This window comes from Calidris pugnax, unplaced genomic scaffold (assembly GCF_001431845.1).
Source record: "Calidris pugnax isolate Ruff unplaced genomic scaffold, ASM143184v1 scaffold215, whole genome shotgun sequence".
NCBI classification, from domain to species: Eukaryota; Metazoa; Chordata; class Aves; order Charadriiformes; family Scolopacidae; genus Calidris; species Calidris pugnax.
The window spans coordinates 656,206-676,282 of record NW_015090997.1 but is presented as its reverse complement, the minus strand read 5'-3'; the positions used below and the strand labels follow the sequence as shown (position 1 = coordinate 676,282).

The 20,077-nt window shown below is 58.3% G+C and overlaps 1 protein-coding gene across 2 annotated transcripts in view; it reads left to right on the top strand.

Annotated features, from left to right (window-relative positions):
- Positions 1 to 19,658, top strand: part of TMCC2 (transmembrane and coiled-coil domain family 2) — a 25,955-nt gene extending 6,297 nt beyond the window's left edge. Inside the window, exons 1-4 of one of the 2 annotated variants that reach the window (XM_014955466.1) lie at positions 10,435 to 10,789; positions 16,400 to 17,334; positions 17,599 to 17,734; positions 18,291 to 19,658. In XM_014955466.1, the coding sequence (XP_014810952.1) occupies positions 10,784 to 10,789; positions 16,400 to 17,334; positions 17,599 to 17,734; positions 18,291 to 18,602 (1,389 nt within the window). In that variant the 5' untranslated portion in view covers positions 10,435 to 10,783 and the 3' untranslated portion in view covers positions 18,603 to 19,658. Of the gene's footprint in view, positions 1 to 10,434; positions 10,790 to 16,399; positions 17,335 to 17,598; positions 17,735 to 18,290 lie in introns of those variants that run through there. The other variant, XM_014955465.1, reaches the window with a different exon arrangement.
- Positions 19,659 to 20,077: the final 419 nt, after the last annotated feature.

The following is a 20,077-nucleotide window of genomic DNA, read 5'->3' as shown; positions in this document are numbered from 1 at the left end:
GGCTACGAGCCACACTTACTGCTGGGCTGGTGGCCCGAGTGGGCTGTTTCCCTGCTCCCATCTCCTCTCTACTCCCCTCCCGCCTGCCCAGGCTCTGCGGGAGGTGGGCTGGGGGCTCTGCCTTGCAGGGGGGCAACCTGCCCTCCCATCCTGCTGCCTCAAGGGCACCAGCGCTCCCAACACAGGGCAGGATTCATCCCGCTAAATTTAGATGCCTGCCGGGTCAGTGGCTATATCAGGGCGAGAGGGATTAGAGCCAGCAGAGAGAGAAACCTGCAGTTTCTGAGCATCCACCCCTGGGGCTGCTGTGGCCTGTGGGCATGGAGGGGTTTGGGCGAGCGGTAGCCTGGAGGCTGTGGGACAGCTCATCCCTCACCCTGGTGGCCCAGGGTGTCAGGCAAAGTTCATCTCCCCTGCCCAGGGCATCTGCTTTCTGGCTGCAGTGGCTCAGCCCTGGCTCCCTCCGGCCCCACTGGCATCCAGCCGCCTTGGGTTTCAGGGTGGGGACGTGATTTCTCACCTCCTACGGCTCTGGTTACCCCAGAACTGGTCTCAGTTGACAACTGGGATGGGGACAGGGATGGGGGACACTGCACAGCCCGGCCGGGACCCCCCAGGGTTGGCACAGCCCGTGGAGGGGCTGAGAGCCTGAGCCTGGCTCCATCTCAGAGGGGAGATGCCCCAGAGCCGGGGACTTACCGGTAGGAAGGCGGGTTTGCTCCACGGGGCTTCTTGAGTATCCTTTCTGTGTGCCATGGGTGAGGACATGGGGGTGGCAGGGGAGGTTGGCTGGGCACGCTGGGGTGGCTCGGGTGCTGGTGAGTGCTTTCCTGCCCCTAAAACTCACTTTTGATGGGAATTTTGTGGTCCTGGGACCAGTGATCCTAAAAGCAGAAGCATGAAGCTGAGCTCCTGAGCTTGTAGCCTGCTTTCTGGAGGTGCTCAGCACCTGAGGGTCCCCGAGGAGCTGGCAGGAAGGAGCTAAGGGGATGCAGGACCTTGGAGTTCCATTGCTTTGGTTGCTGTCCCCGTGTGTCTAACCCAGGCAGGGGTTTCCCCTCACTCTCTGCCTCCATCTCCCCAAGCTGGGAAGCGGGGCCAGCACTTCCATGTGCTGGGGGAAGCCTCTGGCATCTCTTTAGGAGGATTTGCTGACAGAGGCAAAGCACATCCTCCCCTCCCACCCAAACTCCGGGTGAATTCTGATGTTAAAATCCCAGAGGAAGGAGGTAAAATAGGCCAGCGGTGACTGCAAGAGTGAATAGAGGGAGCAGTGGTGTAAAGCTGCCCTCCCTGCAGCCCCCCAGCATGTGGGGCAGGGTCCCCAGGGGGTGAGCTGGAGGTGTAGAGACCCTACAAGTGTCAAGGGGTTTTTGGGGGGAACTGCTGAGCTCTGCTGCAGATCGGGCATCACAAAACCAGGGGTGTGAGAGTGTCCAGGTTGGCTCCTACCTCTGTTTCCTTGTGTGTCACGGGAGAAAGGGCGTCTGTGAGCGAAGGGTGATGGTGGGAACTCGTTCCCTCACTCCCATCGGGAGCTTCGAGGAGCACTTTGGGAAAAAAAGCAGATAATAGCTGTGAAGACAAAGATACCCGAGATTGCTGCTTAATTAATTCAGGAGAATATCAGACTCTCGTACTGATTCACCCCCCAGCAGAAGACATCGTGTTCCTCAGCCTTCGTTTGACATATGGCTGTTGTTTCCAGCCCACCAGCAGCTCCCGCTCCTGGAGAGACAGGGACTGGGAACGCCACCGGCCCCGGGGGGGGGGAATTGGGTCGAGCAGGCTCTGGTGTGTGGGGTGGATGCTCCAGGTGGACAGGACAGGACTGGGGGAGCAAGGGTTCATGTCTGTCCCGCAGTCTGTCCTGCCACCGTGGGCAGGATTTGGCTCCTGAGTCAGGATGAGCAAAGCCGGGTCCTGCCTTGTGACTCTTACAGCGCTGGGCTCCTCACCCCCCGGCTCTGCCTCTCCCTGCCTTCTCCCTCAAACCCTTCCTACACAAGCTGTCAAAAATTTCCCCTCTGGTTGCCCAAAGCACCCTGTGAGAGGTGTTGAAACCTGGTGGCAGCAGCATGGGCTGAGGGTGCTGCTGGTGGTTCCAGTTCTGTGTCACCCACCGCCACTGCTGTGTCACCCAGTGCCACTGCTGGGGCTCCCAGGGTGACTCCCTCCAGTAAAAACAACACTGGGACTTTTCCCAAAGATTCCCCAAGCGTAGGAAGGGCCCTGAATGGCCTCACCTGTGAGGGATGGTCACTGAATCATCTCCACAGAGGGAGGTGGAGATGTCCATGGTGTCCATCCCGGTGACCTGCAAGCCCAGGAGGGCACAAGGGACCATCCCTGACCCAGAGGATGTGGTGTGGAATTAGGAAACGCTGGGGTCCGTGTGGGATGGATGGGCACAGAGTCAGAGGGACTTCCCAAGCCCCGGGCCGGCAGCAGGGACGGATGCCCACCACCCCCAGGATCTGCCCACCTCCTTCCCACGCAGCCGCCTTCCACGCAGGGCTCTTTGCCGGGTGCCTGCTGCCACCCAGAGCCCCGTGGGATGGTGGCACCATCCCAGCTCCAACTGGGGACCGAGGAACCACAGCAGTTGGGCTCTGTTTGTTCTCTGGGTGGTTCGGAAGGCAGTCGGGGCAGGCAGGGCTCGGTGCTGCTGGTTGTTCTCCCAGCACGGTCGGAGGAGCGGGACGGGTCCCTGCGGCACCCAGCCTGTTCCTGCTCCCCCAGGCTCCCTCCCCTGCTCGCCAGCCTGTGCTGCTTGTTCTTGGCTGCTTCCTCCTGCCTCCTCTGCGAAGGCACGGCCTGCCATCCTCTGCCCCTTTGGCTCCTTAACCACAGCCATGGCAGAGGGAGAGGATCCGGCCGCCTCGCGGAGCACCGGCCCCTCGCTTTGCCGGAGCGACCAGGGCATCCTCATGCCGGAACCGCATCCTCCCGACTCCTGTCCCGGGAAAAGGATATTGCTCTTTAATTCTCTGCTGGGTGTCTTTGTAAGTATTCCCCCCATCCTCTCTCCTTCCCGCTCCTAGGCACCGGCTAGGCAAGGATTCGGGATGACCGGGAATAAGGTGGTACCTGCAGGCTTCCCCATGGGGGGTGCAGATGAGTTTTGGGGCCGGCCCCAGTGCTTGAAACGAGAGAAATGGGAAGCAGAGCTCGGAGGCAGCACGGAGGGTGTTTTCCAGAGTGTCTTGTGCAGCTGGGGTTTTCTTCCTGCTCTGCCGAGGCTGCAGAAGAGCGATGGGAAGTGACCTCTGGCTCCTCTGCTAAAAGGAGAAGTGATGTTATGAGAGATATTAAAAGCAAAGATGAACATCCCTCAGTAACCTGCCCCGTGTCATGCCTGGAGCCATCCAGGCTGCGAAACCCACCCTCGGTGGGGCAGCTCGGTGGGATCGGAGTCCCTTCCCCAGGGCAGCTGAGCACCATACAGTAGGCACAACTGGTTTCTGCTCCAGATGGGTTTAACTTACCGGGGAATCTGCTCTTCTCTGTGCCCTCCATCACACGGATGGCACCGCAGCCAGTGCCTGCGAACAGTGGGGGTGCGTGGGGAAGGGGCTCGGCGCTGGCAGGGTGCCCTGCATGGTGCCAGTGCCACAGCTGTGGGAGAAAGGGGCTAGAAAGGGTCAAGGATTTTAGTTCTTGGTGTCAAACTGTGCTTTGGCAGCTTCACATCACGGATCGGTCCATGACAGGCTGTTCCAGCTCTGCCTCTTCCCCATTCCCAGTACCTAGAGCTGCGAGCGTGGGCACCGGTGCTGGAACTGGTTCCAGGAGGGTCCGTCAGCACCGGGCTTAAGGATGGGGGGATTCAAGGAATTCCATTGCCAGTTCAGAGCTGCCCAAGCGGAGGCTGTTACTTTTGTGCCCGTTTCCTCCTGTCACCCTGGTCAGCTTATCTCCAGCCCCATGTGTTCCCACAGCCCCTTCCCCAGACCCTGGAAGGGAAATCTTCCTGCAGGGAGCATCCGCTGCCGTTGCAAGGGCAGTATCCCTGGCGAGGTTTGGGGGAGCCCACGTTGGCAGGATACATACAGGGGGGACAGAGACCTGGGGATGGTGCTTTTATGGAGTTGTCAAACCAGACCTTTCCGATCCATCCGTGCCAGGGCAGGTTGGTTTTGGTGGCACCCACCCCAGCTGCAGGGCTGTGCACCACGGGGTAGCTTGGAGGTGCAGCCCTGCACCCAGAGCCTCTCCGACACGGCAGGTTACACTTCCAGAGCACGGATGGACGTAGGGACAGCCTGAGAGAGGATGGGGAGCAGGAGGCTGAGCGGTGCTTGGCTTCTCTCAGCTGCAGGAGCAGCACGGTCTTCCCCATTAAACATGCATCTGGGTCACCATCAGCTCATCGGTCCGGCCGGTACGGTTCAGTGTGTGGCTGAAGGGAGGGAGCCCGGGCGAGCGGGCTGGATGCGGGGCCGGTGGCCGTTAGAGGGCAGCGTTACCGCACCGGTGTGTACGGCTGTCTGTCTGTCTGTCTGTCTGTCCGTCCGTCCGTGCGCACCCCCTCTCCGCCGCCTTCTCCCCCGCATCCCGCAGGGACCCGCTCACAAGTGTCACGAGTGCAAGTGCTCAGCCCCGGCCGGCTCGGACCCGTGGAGCTTCATAGAATCAATCATAGAATTGCCCAGGCCAGAAGGGACCTCCAAAGGCCATCTAGTCCGACCCCCCCGCAGTCAGCAGGGACACCCCCAACTAGACCAGGTTGCCCAGGGCCTCGTCGAGCCTCTCCTTGAATATCTCCAGGGAAGGGGCCTCAACCACCTCCCTGGGCAACCTGTTCCAGTGCTCCACCACCCTCACAGTGAAGAACCCTCTCCTCATCTCCAGTCCTCGCCCCACATCCCCCGAGTGGGGGGCCAGGCCCGGGGCGGGCTCGCTGCCCGCCTGCCCTTGGCATCCCCTCGGCAAGTGACAGCACCAGCTGCCACCGCTGCCCGTGGCCCCCCGTGCCCCTCCCGCAGCTGCCTTGGCCCCCCGGCGCGGATGCTTCTCCTGTGAGACACAGGGGAGGGACGGGGGGCAGCAGGGGGGCTTCGTGCCACGTCTCTGCTTTGGGCTTGTGGGCCAGGGGAGGCTGCTGAGTGGCTACGAGCCACACTTACTGCTGGGCTGGTGGCCCGAGTGGGCTGTTTCCCCGCTCCCATCTCCTCTCTACTCCCCTCCTGCCTTCCCAGGCTCTGTGGGAGGTGGGCTGGGGGCTCTGCCTTGCAGGGGGGCAACCTGCCCTCCCATCCTGCTGCCTCAAGGGCACCAGCGCTCCCAACACAGGGCAGGATTCATCCCGCTAAATTTAGATGCCTGCCGGGTCAGTGGCTATATCAGGGCGAGAGGGATTAGAGCCAGCAGAGAGAGAAACCTGCAGTTTCTGAGCATCCACCCCTGGGGCTGCTGTGGCCTGTGGGCATGGAGGGGTTTGGGCGAGCGGTAGCCTGGAGGCTGTGGGACAGCTCATCCCTCACCCTGGTGGCCCAGGGTGTCAGGCAAAGTTCATCTCCCCTGCCCAGGGCATCTGCTTTCTGGCTGCAGTGGCTCAGCCCTGGCTCCCTCCGGCCCCACTGGCATCCAGCCGCCTTGGGTTTCAGGGTGGGGACGTGATTTCTCACCTCCTACGGCTCTGGTTACCCCAGAACTGGTCTCAGTTGACAACTGGGATGGGGACAGGGATGGGGGACACTGCACAGCCCGGCCGGGACCCCCCAGGGTTGGCACAGCCCGTGGAGGGGCTGAGAGCCTGAGCCTGGCTCCATCTCAGAGGGGAGATGCCCCAGAGCCGGGGACTTACCGGTAGGAAGGCGGGTTTGCTCCACGGGGCTTCTTGAGTATCCTTTCTGTGTGCCATGGGTGAGGACATGGGGGTGGCAGGGGAGGTTGGCTGGGCACGCTGGGGTGGCTCGGGTGCTGGTGAGTGCTTTCCTGCCCCTAAAACTCACTTTTGATGGGAATTTTGTGGTCCTGGGACCAGTGATCCTAAAAGCAGAAGCATGAAGCTGAGCTCCTGAGCTTGTAGCCTGCTTTCTGGAGGTGCTCAGCACCTGAGGGTCCCCGAGGAGCTGGCAGGAAGGAGCTAAGGGGATGCAGGACCTTGGAGTTCCATTGCTTTGGTTGCTGTCCCCGTGTGTCTAACCCAGGCAGGGGTTTCCCCTCACTCTCTGCCTCCATCTCCCCAAGCTGGGAAGCGGGGCCAGCACTTCCATGTGCTGGGGGAAGCCTCTGGCATCTCTTTAGGAGGATTTGCTGACAGAGGCAAAGCACATCCTCCCCTCCCACCCAAACTCCGGGTGAATTCTGATGTTAAAATCCCAGAGGAAGGAGGTAAAATAGGCCAGCGGTGACTGCAAGAGTGAATAGAGGGAGCAGTGGTGTAAAGCTGCCCTCCCTGCAGCCCCCCAGCATGTGGGGCAGGGTCCCCAGGGGGTGAGCTGGAGGTGTAGAGACCCTACAAGTGTCAAGGGGTTTTTGGGGGGAACTGCTGAGCTCTGCTGCAGATCGGGCATCACAAAACCAGGGGTGTGAGAGTGTCCAGGTTGGCTCCTACCTCTGTTTCCTTGTGTGTCACGGGAGAAAGGGCGTCTGTGAGCGAAGGGTGATGGTGGGAACTCGTTCCCTCACTCCCATCGGGAGCTTCGAGGAGCACTTTGGGAAAAAAAGCAGATAATAGCTGTGAAGACAAAGATACCCGAGATTGCTGCTTAATTAATTCAGGAGAATATCAGACTCTCGTACTGATTCACCCCCCAGCAGAAGACATCGTGTTCCTCAGCCTTCGTTTGACATATGGCTGTTGTTTCCAGCCCACCAGCAGCTCCCGCTCCTGGAGAGACAGGGACTGGGAACGCCACCGGCCCCGGGGGGGGGGAATTGGGTCGAGCAGGCTCTGGTGTGTGGGGTGGATGCTCCAGGTGGACAGGACAGGACTGGGGGAGCAAGGGGTCATGTCCGTCCCGCAGTCTGTCCTGCCACCGTGGGCAGGATTTGGCTCCTGAGTCAGGATGAGCAAAGCCGGGTCCTGCCTTGTGACTCTTACAGCGCTGGGCTCCTCACCCCCCGGCTCTGCCTCTCCCTGCCTTCTCCCTCAAACCCTTCCTACGCAAGCTGTCAAAAATTTCCCCTCTGGTTGCCCAAAGCACCCTGTGAGAGGTGTTGAAACCTGGTGGCAGCAGCATGGGCTGAGGGTGCTGCTGGTGGTTCCAGTTCTGTGTCACCCACCGCCACTGCTGTGTCACCCAGTGCCACTGCTGGGGCTCCCAGGGTGACTCCCTCCAGTAAAAACAACACTGGGACTTTTCCCAAAGATTCCCCAAGCGTAGGAAGGGCCCTGAATGGCCTCACCTGTGAGGGATGGTCACTGAATCATCTCCACAGAGGGAGGTGGAGATGTCCATGGTGTCCATCCCGGTGACCTGCAAGCCCAGGAGGGCACAAGGGACCATCCCTGACCCAGAGGATGTGGTGTGGAATTAGGAAACGCTGGGGTCCGTGTGGGATGGATGGGCACAGAGTCAGAGGGACTTCCCAAGCCCCGGGCCGGCAGCAGGGACGGATGCCCACCACCCCCAGGATCTGCCCACCTCCTTCCCATGCAGCCGCCTTCCACGCAGGGCTCTTTGCCGGGTGCCTGCTGCCACCCAGAGCCCCGTGGGATGGTGGCACCATCCCAGCTCCAACTGGGGACCGAGGAACCACAGCAGTTGGGCTCTGTTTGTTCTCTGGGTGGTTCGGAAGGCAGTCGGGGCAGGCAGGGCTCGGTGCTGCTGGTTGTTCTCCCAGCACGGTCGGAGGAGCGGGACGGGTCCCTGCGGCACCCAGCCTGTTCCTGCTCCCCCAGGCTCCCTCCCCTGCTCGCCAGCCTGTGCTGCTTGTTCTTGGCTGCTTCCTCCTGCCTCCTCTGCGAAGGCACGGCCTGCCATCCTCTGCCCCTTTGGCTCCTTAACCACAGCCATGGCAGAGGGAGAGGATCCGGCCGCCTCGCGGAGCACCGGCCCCTCGCTTTGCCGGAGCGACCAGGGCATCCTCATGCCGGAACCGCATCCTCCCGACTCCTGTCCCGGGAAAAGGATATTGCTCTTTAATTCTCTGCTGGGTGTCTTTGTAAGTATTCCCCCCATCCTCTCTCCTTCCCGCTCCTAGGCACCGGCTAGGCAAGGATTCGGGATGACCGGGAATAAGGTGGTACCTGCAGGCTTCCCCATGGGGGGTGCAGATGAGTTTTGGGGCCGGCCCCAGTGCTTGAAACGAGAGAAATGGGAAGCAGAGCTCGGAGGCAGCACGGAGGGTGTTTTCCAGAGTGTCTTGTGCAGCTGGGGTTTTCTTCCTGCTCTGCCGAGGCTGCAGAAGAGCGATGGGAAGTGACCTCTGGCTCCTCTGCTAAAAGGAGAAGTGATGTTATGAGAGATATTAAAAGCAAAGATGAACATCCCTCAGTAACCTGCCCCGTGTCATGCCTGGAGCCATCCAGGCTGCGAAACCCACCCTCGGTGGGGCAGCTCGGTGGGATCGGAGTCCCTTCCCCAGGGCAGCTGAGCACCATACAGTAGGCACAACTGGTTTCTGCTCCAGATGGGTTTAACTTACCGGGGAATCTGCTCTTCTCTGTGCCCTCCATCACACGGATGGCACCGCAGCCAGTGCCTGCGAACAGTGGGGGTGCGTGGGGAAGGGGCTCGGCGCTGGCAGGGTGCCCTGCATGGTGCCAGTGCCACAGCTGTGGGAGAAAGGGGCTAGAAAGGGTCAAGGATTTTAGTTCTTGGTGTCAAACTGTGCTTTGGCAGCTTCACATCACGGATCGGTCCATGACAGGCTGTTCCAGCTCTGCCTCTTCCCCATTCCCAGTACCTAGAGCTGCGAGCGTGGGCACCGGTGCTGGAACTGGTTCCAGGAGGGTCCGTCAGCACCGGGCTTAAGGATGGGGGGATTCAAGGAATTCCATTGCCAGTTCAGAGCTGCCCAAGCGGAGGCTGTTACTTTTGTGCCCGTTTCCTCCTGTCACCCTGGTCAGCTTATCTCCAGCCCCATGTGTTCCCACAGCCCCTTCCCCAGACCCTGGAAGGGAAATCTTCCTGCAGGGAGCATCCGCTGCCGTTGCAAGGGCAGTATCCCTGGCGAGGTTTGGGGGAGCCCACGTTGGCAGGATACATACAGGGGGGACAGAGACCTGGGGATGGTGCTTTTATGGAGTTGTCAAACCAGACCTTTCCGATCCATCCGTGCCAGGGCAGGTTGGTTTTGGTGGCACCCACCCCAGCTGCAGGGCTGTGCACCACGGGGTAGCTTGGAGGTGCAGCCCTGCACCCAGAGCCTCTCCGACACGGCAGGTTACACTTCCAGAGCACGGATGGACGTAGGGACAGCCTGAGAGAGGATGGGGAGCAGGAGGCTGAGCGGTGCTTGGCTTCTCTCAGCTGCAGGAGCAGCACGGTCTTCCCCATTAAACATGCATCTGGGTCACCATCAGCTCATCGGTCCGGCCGGTACGGTTCAGTGTGTGGCTGAAAAGACTTCCTAAGCTGTTGTTGTTTTGTTGCCTTTTTTTTTGAGAAATACCTAAACCCGAGCGCTGCAAATGGAGCTCTCTCCTTTCGCCCGTTGTCTGTGGCTGCACAGATGCTCTGCTCTGTGGCCACCGTCGGTTTGAGGTTGCAGCATCCGCAGGGCACGCTGAGGGCTTGGGTCTGGCACAGCCTGGGGCTGTGGGCTTTCATCCTGCTTCCCTCAACCGCTTTCATCCAGGTTCTGATCTTCTGATCCTGCAGCACTGGCCACATCCACCCCGCTCTGTGCAACCCCAAGGTTTGGGCTGAGTCAAACGCACAGGCTCCGGGGCTCCTTTCTCACCCAGGACTTTTGTTTTTGGCCTCTCACCAGCATAAATGCAGCACCTGGGGGGAGACTCCAAAATGCCACCGGCTTGTGCAGAACCGGAGGCTGCAGCCATCCCTGCTTGCTTTTCAGCCAGCCCATTTAATATCTTTTTAATTGCACATGGAGCATCAAATGCTTGTACCTGGTCAGTCGGGTGGATGTTTTTTCCATGCATTGTGTGTTCTCCCGTGGCAGAATCGGGTCGGTGCAACCTTCCCCATCACTTTCTGTGGCACGAGTGGGTCAGCAGCATCCCGGTCCCAACACAAGTGGCTGGTTCCCAGCTTTAAGCTCCCTCGAGCTGCCCCTTCCTTGCTTGGCAGCTATTTTTCCCCACACGTTGGTCCCACCCGGGGTGTTTTGCTTTATGTGTGCCTCCCCCCCTGCCTCTCCTGGGCTTTGTGTCCCGGCGTGTGACACAGCAGATGACAACAGCCCATCCCGACCCCCTGCGTCAGGGCACAGGCAGCGGATGGAGCTGGAGGCGTGTGAACATCCCGCCACAGGGACGGGGAAGGGAGGAGAGGGGGGGGTTTGCATTACAGCCCTGAAAGCTCCAGTCGCTGAGAGCTGTAAACAGCTCGGGCAGATTTCCCTGAGTCGGCAATCCCTCCGCACCCACCGGCTCAGTCCCGACGCCGCGCTCGCTCCCGGCACGCTCGGCAGGTCCCTGGGGATGTGGGGCCAGCCCTAACTGGGGGGGTTTGCAGGAGGGATCTCCTCCTCCCTCCCTCCCTCCCTGCTGCTCCCCTCAAACTTTGCTGCCGTCAGCTGCCGCTTTGCCCCTGCCATGGCAGCTGGCACTGCCTGCCCAGCGCTGCCGGGCTCCGGACCGTGGCGAGGAGGTGGCCAAGCAGCCCACACCAACTAGCCCTGGGGGACCCAAGCACTGCCCGTGATGGAGGTAGGTCCTGGCAGCCGGTGGGGTTGGGATAAGACCGTGGGGAGGATGGTGATGGGGAGAGAGGGACCCACCAGGGCTTTCGGTACCTCCGTTCCTGGCGCTCGGTGAATGAAACCCCCCGGCACGATCCGTGCCGGCGCAGCAGAGACAGGGTGGGAAGCTCCGCTGTGAGATGAAACCTTGAACGTGCCTCCCTGCATTATGTAAGAAAAATTAATTCTCAGGCTGGTATATCAGCGGAGGCAGCTGCTTCTGGCCCGTTGTGTCCATCCAGGGGTGGCACAGGGGGCAGGCAGGGCACGGAGGGGGGACACGGGGCTGCCTGCTTCGCTCTCCGCTGCGGGCTCGGAAGGAGGGTGGGAAGTGTGAGTCAGGGCTCCTGCTTCTATTTTCAACGCCTGGGGTGGGTAACGCGGTCTGGTGGGAATAGCAGCTCTGCTCCGGGAGGCACAGGGCTCCCAACGCACGTGGGGACAGGGATGGGGACACCCAGAGTGTCCCCTGTAACACTGGGCTAATTGCAATCACCAGCTCACAGGAGAGATGCTGTCCTGAATTGCACTGATCGATGCTCTGGGAAAGAGGGGCTGTGGAATCACCCACATTTAATGCCACCTGTCCCAAAATCAAGCTCCCCACGTCCACTGCCCACCTGCATTTCTCTGCCCACTGTGGCCTTCCAGGGCCACCAAGGGCTTGGGGCACGGTGGCACCTACACAGCAGCTCCTCGGGTCCTCCCTGCCTGCCAGCATCCCCCCACAGCCTGGTGGTACTTATTGTTTCCATGCTTGAAGGTGCATATGGTCCTTCCCACAGCCGTTTTGTCCCCGTGTGGTATCTCAGCTGCCAACCACGGTCACACCTCGTAGTGACAGTCCTCACTCGGGGTCGATGCAGCAGAAACCATGGCGTGAGCTCATCCTCTGTGTCTCCCAGTGGGCTATAGGGTACGGCAAACAGAATAGTTCAGGGCATGAGTAAGTGTCTGGAGTTCTGTTCAGAACTTTGCAATAATTGTGCAATTTCTTAAGAATAGCTTTAAATCCCTTCCCGGCGTGGGTGGTGTGCCAGGAGACCCACATCTCCACGCCGGGGACATGGCCCCGAGCTCCTCACCTGCCACCTGGGCTTTCTTCCATCAAACCTGCAGCAGCAAATAAACCAGCGTTGCATAATTGCGCCCGGCCGTGGCCCTCTAAGTACTGTTTGCTCAGCTTATTAGCCTGAGCCTTTTGCATATCTCAGCTCCCCTGGGTTGAACTCAGTTGATAAGAATAATTTATTTTTTTTTTCCTTCCCGCGTCCTGCATTCCTCCCGCATCCCACATCAGCCCCTGCTCTCCCCTCCGAGCCTGCTTGGAAAAACAAGTGCTTTCATTTCAATGTGCCTACCAGAAGGTTTTCTGCATGTGGGGAAAGTGTGGCTTTTACTAATCCCCCCGTTAAATCCACGGCACAGTCATTTAGGCTCGCTGGGATTTAGCAGGCGCTGTCTGTTAATGCTGCAGAGATCGGTATTGTCTTTTTTTAGTTGTTGTTTTCAAAGCAATAACCTGATGTGGCTTTTCTATGATGTGCCCTGTGCCCGAGAGAACGGAGCTTTCAGTGGGGCTTGGGGAAAGGATTTCACCCCAGCCAGGTCAGCGAGGATGGGCAGTATCAGATCCACACATGACCCCCCCATCCTGCCCTCCCATCCCCTTGCACCCCCAAATATACTCCCATGAATAATTCCAAAAGAATGGCTTTGCAGGGGCAAAGATTTGGGTGATTCCAAACCTTTGGGTGGTTCCCAAACTTTTCCCTGTTGGGAAACACAGTTTGAGCAACTTCTCCCCTTCACTTGCCCAGTTGGGGGTTCCCGTTTTGGCATCTCCGGCGCTGCCTTTTCCTTGGCTACGGCCAGTTCATCCCTCACTGTACAGAGAACTGCAAACATCTGGGTAAAAAGTCTGTTTCCTGCTGCTTCTAATTTCTGCCCCTTGATAAGAAACCGAAGTGAAACCCTTCGTGGGGCAGTTGAAGGGCCCAGCCCAGCTGAGGGGCTAAGAATAGCCTGGCAGCGGGGTCTGAAAACTCTGCAGATTTTTTTTTTTTTTGGCATTATTTTCAAAAAAGAAAAAAAACAAAGCTGCTGATCCAGCTCCCAGCTCTGCCCCGTGTCCAGCTGCAAACTGGGGGCTGCTCTCACCCTCCAGCCCCTGCCCTATGTTACATTAACACTGCTGCAATGGAGGGAGGAGAAAAACCTTGGGGAAGGGGCTGGGGGATGCTCCCCCCGAGCTTGTGGTTCTCTGCTTTCCCTCCTGAGGAGGCTGAGACCCCCATAACGACCCCCTCCCTGCGGGAAGCACCAACACCCCCAGACTCCCAGCAGGACACCAGTGCCGGGGGAAAAAATGAGATAGAAGTAAATAAGAGGAGGGGAACGTTTTCTCCTGCTTTTCCGAGCCCCGCGTGGGACCTGCTGCAGACGGGAGTGTTTATAAGCAGCATCTTGAGAACATTCCTCCCTCCCTCCCGCGCAAGGCATTTCCTGGTGATAACACACTCCTAAGTAATGATCTCGCAGCATTATCCCTATTAAAGGGTCATTCGGGGAAAGTGTGATGGAAATTAGAAATTATTCAGGTCTGCCAACAGTATTTAACTTTCAAGCAGCTCTTAATTAGAAGCCAGGAGCCATTTATACAACCGCTGAGATTTGCATAAGAATCTGGATGTAAAACCCAGCAACTGGAGAGATTTAGTGATTTATTTTTTGGTTCAAGTGGCAGAGCAGGGGTGCCCGGGTGGGGGAGCGTGAGGCAGGACCCTTTTGTCCCCGTGTGGTATCTCAGCTGCCAACCACGGTCACACCTCGTAGTGACAGTCCTCACTCGGGGTCGATGCAGCAGAAACCATGGCGTGAGCTCATCCTCTGTGTCTCCCAGTGGGCTATAGGGTACGGCAAACAGAATAGTTCAGGGCATGAGTAAGTGTCTGGAGTTCTGTTCAGAACTTTGCAATAATTGTGCAATTTCTTAAGAATAGCTTTAAATCCCTTCCCGGCGTGGGTGGTGTGCCAGGAGACCCACATCTCCACGCCGGGGACATGGCCCCGAGCTCCTCACCTGCCACCTGGGCTTTCTTCCATCAAACCTGCAGCAGCAAATAAACCAGCGTTGCATAATTGCGCCCGGCCGTGGCCCTCTAAGTACTGTTTGCTCAGCTTATTAGCCTGAGCCTTTTGCATATCTCAGCTCCCCTGGGTTGAACTCAGTTGATAAGAATAATTTATTTTTTTTTTCCTTCCCGCGTCCTGCATTCCTCCCGCATCCCACATCAGCCCCTGCTCTCCCCTCCGAGCCTGCTTGGAAAAACAAGTGCTTTCATTTCAATGTGCCTACCAGAAGGTTTTCTGCATGTGGGGAAAGTGTGGCTTTTACTAATCCCCCCGTTAAATCCACGGCACAGTCATTTAGGCTCGCTGGGATTTAGCAGGCGCTGTCTGTTAATGCTGCAGAGATCGGTATTGTCTTTTTTTAGTTGTTGTTTTCAAAGCAATAACCTGATGTGGCTTTTCTATGATGTGCCCTGTGCCCGAGAGAACGGAGCTTTCAGTGGGGCTTGGGGAAAGGATTTCACCCCAGCCAGGTCAGCGAGGATGGGCAGTATCAGATCCACACATGACCCCCCCATCCTGCCCTCCCATCCCCTTGCACCCCCAAATATACTCCCATGAATAATTCCAAAAGAATGGCTTTGCAGGGGCAAAGATTTGGGTGATTCCAAACCTTTGGGTGGTTCCCAAACTTTTCCCTGTTGGGAAACACAGTTTGAGCAACTTCTCCCCTTCACTTGCCCAGTTGGGGGTTCCCGTTTTGGCATCTCCGGCGCTGCCTTTTCCTTTGCCACGGCCAGTTTGTCCCTCACTGTACAGAGAACTGCAAACATCTGGGTAAAAAGTCTGTTTCCTGCTGCTTCTAATTTCTGCCCCTCGATAAGAAACCGAAGTGAAACCCTTCGTGGGGCAGTTGAAGGGCCCAGCCCAGCTGAGGGGCTAAGAATAGCCTGGCAGCGGGGTCTGAAAACTCTGCAGATTTTTTTTTTTTTTGGCATTATTTTCAAAAAAGAAAAAAAACAAAGCTGCTGATCCAGCTCCCAGCTCTGCCCCGTGTCCAGCTGCAAACTGGGGGCTGCTCTCACCCTCCAGCCCCTGCCCTATGTTACATTAACACTGCTGCAATGGAGGGAGGAGAAAAACCTTGGGGAAGGGGCTGGGGGATGCTCCCCCCGAGCTTGTGGTTCTCTGCTTTCCCTCCTGAGGAGGCTGAGACCCCCATAACGACCCCCTCCCTGCGGGAAGCACCAACACCCCCAGACTCCCAGCAGGACAGCAGCGCCAGGGAAAAAAAATGAGATAGAAGTAAATAAGAGGAGGGGAACGTTTTCTCCTGCTTTTCCGAGCCCCGCGTGGGACCTGCTGCAGACGGGAGTGTTTATAAGCAGCATCTTGAGAACATTCCTCCCTCCCTCCCGCGCAAGGCATTTCCTGGTGATAACACACTCCTAAGTAATGATCTCGCAGCATTATCCCTATTAAAGGGTCATTCGGGGAAAGTGTGATGGAAATTAGAAATTATTCAGGTCTGCCAACAGTATTTAACTTTCAAGCAGCTCTTAATTAGAAGCCAGGAGCCATTTATACAACCGCTGAGATTTGCATAAGAATCTGGATGTAAAACCCAGCAACTGGAGAGATTTAGTGATTTATTTTTTGGTTCAAGTGGCAGAGCAGGGGTGCCCGGGTGGGGGAGCGTGAGGCAGGACCCCGGGTTGCACCCAGGCTCTGCCACTGATTTTAAGCGTCACCTCAGGGAAGTGATTTCCTCTCCCAAAGCTCCCATTTTTTCATCTATAAAATGAAAATCAGCTCCTGTCCAAACTCTCCAGGTGGCAGTTTGTGCTTGCAGAGGGGTCTGGCACTGCCAGGTGGGAAACCTTGGAAAATAAAGCAAAGGAGCTGCTGTGCCTGCACCCCCTGGGGACTGGGAGCTGCTCCCGAATCACCCACAAATTGGGGTTATGGCAGAATTTCTCTTCAGCTGAAAAACTCCTAAAAGCCAAAGACCGAAATCAAGACTGAAGTACCTCCGGGCTGCTCGGTCTCTGCTTTTGCTGCTGGTTTGGTGGGAGGTTTGATGGTGGGTTCCAGTTTTAGCTCCTCTCTCCATTTCCCATGGCTGGGTGTCCAGCAGCGGGATGGACCAAACGCCGGTGCCCGTCTCTGCAACAGAGCGAGGGTGGAAAGTCAGAGTTGAGCTCCAGGTGGCAGCTGCTGCTCCTTGGTGAGACCAGTTGCCCAAAACCAGCCCCCAAACCCTAATTATTTTGTTGCTTATTCCCAGGATGGCAGTGGTATGGCTGGGAAATGCTTAACCAGCTGGAAAAAACCCAACATCTTCTCACTCTTTCTCTGGTTAACTATTCTCCTGCCCAGCTCTTGTCTCCCTGTCCCTCCTCTGCCCCTTCTTCACCCCTTGGCTCTCCTGCCCCCTCCCCGGGGGGGCTGCCTGGGTGTTCGCTCCCCCCCGTTGAGCATCACCCTCCTCTCTCTTTGCTGGCAGCTGGACAAAGGGGACGTGACCGCGCTCGGCCTGCCCTCCGCCACCGGGCACGGCGACGCTGACGCCACCGTCTGCCTGGACGTCCCCGATGGCACCCCTGACCCTCACCGGACAAAAGCCGCCATCGAGCACCTGCACCAGAAGATCCTCAAGATCACCGAGCAGATCAAGATCGAGCAGGAGGCTCGGGACGACAACGTGGCCGAGTACCTGAAGCTGGCCAACAACGCGGACAAGCAGCAGGCCTCCCGCATCAAGCAGGTTTTCGAGAAGAAGAACCAGAAGTCGGCGCAGACCATCGCGCAGCTGCACAAGAAGCTGGAGCACTACCACAAGAAGCTGAAGGAGATCGAGCAGAACGGTCCATCCCGGCAGCCCAAGGATGTCTTCCGGGACATGCACCAGGGTCTTAAGGACGTGGGTGCCAACGTTCGCTCCAGCATCAGCGGTTTCGGCGGTGGGGTGGTGGAGGGTGTCAAGGGAGGGCTCTCGGGTCTGTCCCAGGCCACCCACACCGCCGTGGTCTCCAAGCCCCGGGAGTTTGCCAGCCTCATCCGGAACAAGTTCGGCAGCGCGGACAATATTGCCCACCTGAAGGACACGTTGGATGATGGGCACCCAGAGGAGGCCTCGCGGGCTCTCAGTGGCAGTGCCACCCTGGTCTCCAGCCCCAAGTACGGCAGCGACGACGAGTGCTCCAGTGCCACCTCCGGCTCGGCTGCTGGCAGCAACTCAGGGGCAGGACCCGGTGGCTTGGGGAGCCCCAAGTCCAACACGCTGGACAGCCACCACAATAACTTCGACACCATCCTGGAGGAGCTCCGGGAGATCAAGGACAGCCAGTCACACCTGGAGGACTCCATGGAGGACCTCAAGGCCCAGCTGCAGCGGGATTACACCTACATGACACAGTGCTTGCAAGAGGAGCGGTACAGGTAGGGACAGGGGGGCTACCAGGGTGGCTTTTTGGGGACCACGAGGTCACCGTCCTGGGCTCCTCACTGCCAGACCCCCCCAGCAGCACTGCTCCCATGGAGGATCATGCAGTGCTTCCCCTCCATCAGCCAGAATCATCTACAGCCAAGAGAGAGGGATGGGTCAGATGGGCCGGGTGGTTTCCCCAGTGTCTGGGGAAGGAGGGCAGGGGGTGTCTGGGGGGATCTGCCCACCCCAATGTCCCTTCACCCCCCCGTGTGCAGGTACGAGCGCCTGGAGGAGCAGCTGAACGATCTCACTGAGCTGCACCAGAACGAAATGACCAACCTGAAGCAGGAGCTGGCCAGCATGGAGGAGAAGGTGGCCTACCAGTCCTACGAGAGGGCACGGGACATCCAGGTAGGGGAGTGCGAGGGCTCAGCCCCCCCCACTGCACCCTCCATCCATGGGGCAAGGGAGGGACCCTGGGCTGGGAGGGAGGGTGGGCAAGGGGCATCCCTTTCTCTAGCACCCTGCAGATGAAGTCCTTGCTGCCACCCTGTCACAGCAAGAAGCAGGTATCTAAACCGTGTCCCCCAAAACCCTATCTGTACCCCAACAAGTCCCCACTGTGCTGAAGTCCCCAGGTGCAGGGCAAGGCTCTGGGGGGATGGCTGCAGTGCTGGGCTGCTACGAACCACACATGGGCCACCACGGGCCCCACTGTCCCAGTTTGGGTCATCTCCCCTGCTGCAGTAGGCACCAAGACCATCACAGGCAGCGTGGGATGGGACATGCCTTGAACATCACACGGGCCACGGGTCTGCAGAGGGAAACCCCTTCCCAGCTGGGGTGGTCACCATCACAAGGGTGGCACCCACTGGAGCAGCGAGGTCTCAGGCCATGGGGCAGGTACCTCCTGGGGCATCCTTGGAGCCAGTCCTGACGTGCTGTCCCGACGTGCTGTCCCTCACAGGAGGCAGTGGAGTCCTGCCTGACACGGGTGACCAAGCTGGAGCTGCAGCAGCAGCAGCAGCAGGTGGTGCAGCTGGAAGGGGTGGAGAACGCCAACGCCCGGGCTCTGCTGGGCAAGTTCATCAACGTCATCCTGGCCCTGATGGCCGTGCTGCTCGTCTTCGTCTCCACCATCGCCAACTTCATCACCCCGCTCATGAAGACCCGCATGCGCATCCTCAGCACCGCCCTGCTCGTCCTCTTCCTCTTCTTCCTCTGGAAGCACTGGGACTCCATCACCTACTTTCTGGAGCACGTCCTGCTCCCCAGCTGATCCCCAGCCTGGCCATGGTGGTCCCAGGGGCTTTCCATTTCCTGCAGAGGAGAGGGCGGGGGGACAGTGGTCCAGAGCCTTTGGGTTGTTTCTTCACGTGCTCGGTTCCGTTGCATTCCCGACCCTCCATCCTCGGCGCAGCCGGCGGCGATTGCTTGGAGCTGGGATCCTTCAGTCCTCTGGGATGTTTGGGGAGGGCAGGATGAGGAACATGGAGGAGTTTTGGAAGAAACTGGTAATTTATGAGGCACTGGGTTTTTCTAGAGTTTTTTTGGGTGGTTTTTTAAAGTGTCATTCTGTTATGAAAGTCCATGGGAAAGAGGTCTTCTGCAGAGCTCTTCTGTCGGTGGGAAGGATTGAGCTGGACCAAACCCAGCTCCAGTAGAACTTTCGGCAGAGAGAGGAGAGGGGGTTACTTGGGGCTGGGATTTCTCTCCCATCCTTGAAGACCAGGACGGCAAAAAGCTTCAGTCCCGGGATGGAGTGAAAGCAAAGCACGTGGCGAAGGAGAAAGCGGGTCCAAGGCAAATGAAGCAGGACATGCACATCCCACCAGCCTCTCCCAACCCCATCACAGCCTGGCCAGGATGGAGAGGGGTGGTGACACTGTCCCTGTGTCCCCACGGGAGCCTGGGCAGACACAGGGCACCCGATGCCAGGCACAAGTGAGATTCCCTCTGCTGTTTTCCCTTCATTTATTTATATCCCTCAGCTTTAGTTGATCTGATCTCTTCAGGGACACCCGGACTTTCCAGCATCACGCCTCTGAGTTTTACAGCCTCTGCACCGTGTCGTGTGTGTGTGTGTGCGTGTGCGTGTGTGCGCGTGCGGTTTTTAATTTAATTCAAGACTCTGTTGCCATTTGTGAATCAAAGCTGGTAGAGCCGGCGTGGGGTTTGGGGGGGAGGTGAGCAGCTGCCTTCCCAGCCTCCCCGGCCCTACACAAGAGCACAGCATGCTGTCTCGGATGTTTCTTAAATTATTTCATACATATATATTTATGTAATATATCTATACACACACACATATATATAAATATATATATATAAAAGCATATGCACAGTCAGATCCTCCTCTGGTGCAAATGGGTGCCACCCCAGCCACTCCAGGGGCCCTGAACCAGTTTGCCTCAGCTGAGAATTTGGCCCTTAACATTTCTGTGGCACATGCCAGCCCCATGTGCAGGGCATTGGGGGGCTCAGGAGGGACAGGGGGTCCCACAGAAGAGGCACAGGCAGTTCCAGCACGTGGAGGGTCCTCTCCCACCTCCCAGACCAAGCCCAGCTCCCTGATTCAAGCATCACCCCTCACGCTGAGGGAGCTCCCAGTGCATCCCAGCAGCCAGGGTTTGGTGCAGGAGCTCTGCGTGGGGCAGTGGGTGCCTGCAGGAGCCCTGTGCTCTGCCAAAGGAACCAGCAACACAAGGGTGGGAGGCTGCAAGGAGGAGGAGGGCTTGGGGGGCACGGGGCTGCAGA